The following is a 3463-nucleotide window of genomic DNA, read 5'->3' as shown; positions in this document are numbered from 1 at the left end:
TATCAGTATGAGGTATGAGCTTGTTTGTAACTGCACCTGGTTTGCTGTGGAAACTGTAACTGTTTTGCCGTGGAAACTGCATGTAAACTTGTTTGTGTATAAAAGCTGAACTGAGAACAAGGGTCTTTGGAATCCTGGTTTGGGGCGCTAGCCCACAGGTTCCCGGGCCCTGAATAAAGCACCGCATAAACCGGCACTCTGTTGGTTTGTGTTTTTGTTTATGGGCAACAGTTTTCTGGCGACACCAGATGGAACTCCGGGGGTAGCTGGGGCGGTTCACGAGCTGATCCACTCCATGCCGGCAACCAGGTGATTTCTGGGGAGACATTGGCCCGTGCCCGACCCCGCGCCCGACGGACAACCATTAAGGTAAGCCCGAAGGTGCTTTATTCCTTCAGGTTGGTTAATTGGGAGCCTGCCCGTAAGACGGGACTGTGGATTACCCACTGGGTTGGGCTAATTAAAAGAGGTAATTTGGTATTGTGGAAAGCCTAGGCGCTGGTCGTAAGACGCAGCGAAAGCCGCGCTGTACCAGCACTTGCCACTCACAGCGAGAGTCGGCAAGTTGGTTTCGGTTTTGGAAAGGTATTGCTTTATATGTTGTGGGGTGTGTGTGTGTGTGAGTATGATGTCATTTAAAGCCTTTAAAGCATTGTTTTGTTCTGAAAATGATATCCCTGATGATTCTCCACTTGGCTGTATATTAAAGCATTGGAAAGAAGGGAATTTTGCACAAGAGTTAAGCAAGAAACAATTGATTGATTATTGTAATTATGTATGGCCTCAATATGAGACAGGAGGAATGCAGTGGCCCCAGAATGGTACTATGACTTCGGAGATAATAACCCCTTTGATGCAGTTTTTATGGGAAAATGAAAAATGGGATGAAATACCGTATTTAGACTTGTTTTATTATTTAAAGCAAAAGACTGAGTGGCAAGAGGAATGTGGTATGTTGATATTAAAGGAATCGAGTGATAAGTGTGTGGGATGTCAGGAGCAGAAAATACGGTTTTCAGAACCAGAGGAAGATGTGTCTTTGTTAGTCTCCCCCAGCATAACTCCAAGTGCGCCCCCGGGAGATAGTCTCCCTTCACGTGTGAGGGCACAATCACCCACCATGTCCCCGTTAGAATCATCCTCGGATGAGGAAGGAACGAGAGGGCAAGAATGTGATTTTGACAGAACTCCGCTAGCAGAACGGACTCGGAAGGGGCGAAAAGAAAGGGGAAAGAGTAGAGAAAAGAGACAAGGAGGGGGAAGGGAGACAGACATTTCGCTTTCACTCCCTAGACTGATGGCCCCTTTGCGGGAAGCAGTTGGAGCGGACGAGAGAAAAGTCATGATGAAAGTTTCTTTTTTACCTAATGAGTTATTAATTTGGAAACAATCAGCTGGGACATTTAGAGAAAATCCGGAGCAGGTGACTTGTATTATGAAAATGGTTACAAAAACTCAAAATCCGGACTGGAATGATTTACAAGTATTGTTAGATACAATTCTAGATTCAACAGAAAAAGAAATGGTATTAAAGGTGATGGTGGAGAGAGCAAAAGAAAGAATCCGAACTCTGCCCCGGGCGGCTTGGGGAGCAGTAAATGATTTCGTGCCGTGGGAAGATCCCGAGAGGGATCCGAACGTGTCTGGAGATTATAAAAAGTTAAGAATTCACCAGGAATTATTGGTAGAAGAAGTACGAAGTGGGATACCAAAAACGCTAAACTGGTCAAAGTTATACTCAGTAAGACAGGATGAAGGAGAATCTCCTTCAGCCTTTTTAGAAAGGTTAAAAGAGGAACCTCTGAATGAAGTTAAAAGTAGTAAAAAAAGAAGAACCTCAGAGAGAAATTACAAATAGCGTCTGGGAAGAAGATTAGTAAAAGGTGACTTTGAGGCTAGGACGCTGAGGATTCCCCCTGAGAGTCCCTTGGAGAACCTCTTAGAGAACTGGAGTTGTTATTCCAGCACTTATAGAAGATCAAAGGAGAAAATGATTAAGTATTGTATTGAAGTGTGGGGAGATGGAAGAATAGGAAATAATACCCACTGGCCCATGTATGGTACTTTTAAGAATTGGGTCTGTGAACTTTTAAATTGGTATGTTAGCGATAAAAAACCCTTTTGCCCAGAAGAGAGTTTTTATGCCACTATATGGTTAGAAGTCAGTGAAGATATTTACTTGTTTTCTTTAAGAAAAAGAAGGAGCCAAATGAACTCTGTTAAAGATTCGGAGTCATGGAGGTCTCCTCCATCATATCCATTAAATAGAGAAAAGAATCGGAGGTACAAGGTATTTAATGAGATGCAAAAGAAAGATGAGAGTCCTGCTGAATGGCTGAAAAGATTAAGGAAAGCTCTCCAGCTGTATTTAGATGTCAACCTTGACGACCCAGTAGGACAAGAATTCCTTAAGACACAATTTGTGGCAGAATCATGGGAAGACATTAGAAAGAAAATTCAGAAATTAACAAATTGGCAAGATAGGGGACTGGATGAGTTGTTGAGAGAAGCCCAGAAAGTGTATAGAAAGAGAGAAGAAGAGAGTCAGAAGCAAGAACAAAAGTAGAAATTATGTTACCTTCCAAAACTTGGGAAAAATCGAAAGAGTGAATGGGGATTTTACTGCTGCTATTTTTAATGCTGCTACATTTAATGCTGCTATATAGTATACTGACAAAAATGAGTCTCATACCAAAATGTTAGTATGTAGCTCATTAAATAAATACACTGTGAGTGCATATTTTTTAACAGGGCTGTGAAAATATAAAAACACCAATTCGAGCTGCAGAACGTGGATGGACACATGTCAGTTGCATTGAAAGACTAGTGAATCCCTCACGCTGGCAAGTAGTCGACACTCCTGGAAGACCCCGAGCTAGTCTTAAGAAGAAAAGTTATGATAGAGACATTAAGCAATTTTTTTATTATTTTACTTTTAAGAATTAAGTGTCTACTAACATTTGTTGTGGCATTCATTCTATCTTTGCCTGTATATTATTTATGGAATATTTAGGGCATGAAAATGTGTTAAAATATTACGAATTGGGGCACAAAAATCTGTTAAAATACGTTGGGCTAGGTTTTAATATAACGTATCGAGAACACGCAGACCCAGAAGAAATTGATACACGAGATGTAAGAGTGTGGTGTTATGCACCAGGTTGTAAATGTTATCCATTTGTTTGTTTTAAATGTAAAAAGTGCCAAGAGAAATGGTGGACGCACTGTAGAGACGGATATCCTCCTAGAGGAGTCTGTGATCAGTGCTATCGATCAGAACGAGAATTCATTGATTGGGCATTAAAACAGTTAGAAAGAAAGGGAGTTCCATGGGATTCCCCCGAATATTGGAATTGTGACACTTATGGAGTAAACCCTCAAAATTTCTGTTATTTATATTATGTAGGAGCTCCTTTCGTAGTAGATATAGTAAAAGTCCAGTGCCGACGGGATGTTAGTGCCG

The 3463-nt window shown here is 41.3% G+C and overlaps 1 protein-coding gene across 1 annotated transcript in view; it reads right to left on the bottom strand.

The window, feature by feature from the left end:
- Positions 1-328, bottom strand: part of LOC108509652 (zinc finger protein 239-like) — a 4670-nt gene extending 4342 nt beyond the window's left edge. Inside the window, 1 exon segment of the mRNA XM_017839191.1 lies at positions 157-328. Within this exon segment, the coding sequence (XP_017694680.1) occupies positions 157-328 (172 nt within the window).
- Between the last annotated feature and the right edge of the window lie 3135 nt (positions 329-3463).

The sequence above is a fragment of the Lepidothrix coronata genome, unplaced genomic scaffold, assembly GCF_001604755.1.
Source record: "Lepidothrix coronata isolate B3197 unplaced genomic scaffold, Lepidothrix_coronata-1.0 Scaffold384, whole genome shotgun sequence".
Lineage (NCBI taxonomy): Eukaryota > Metazoa > Chordata > Aves > Passeriformes > Pipridae > Lepidothrix > Lepidothrix coronata.
Note: the sequence above shows the minus strand (reverse complement) of the source record. Positions and strands in the feature narration are given on the sequence as shown.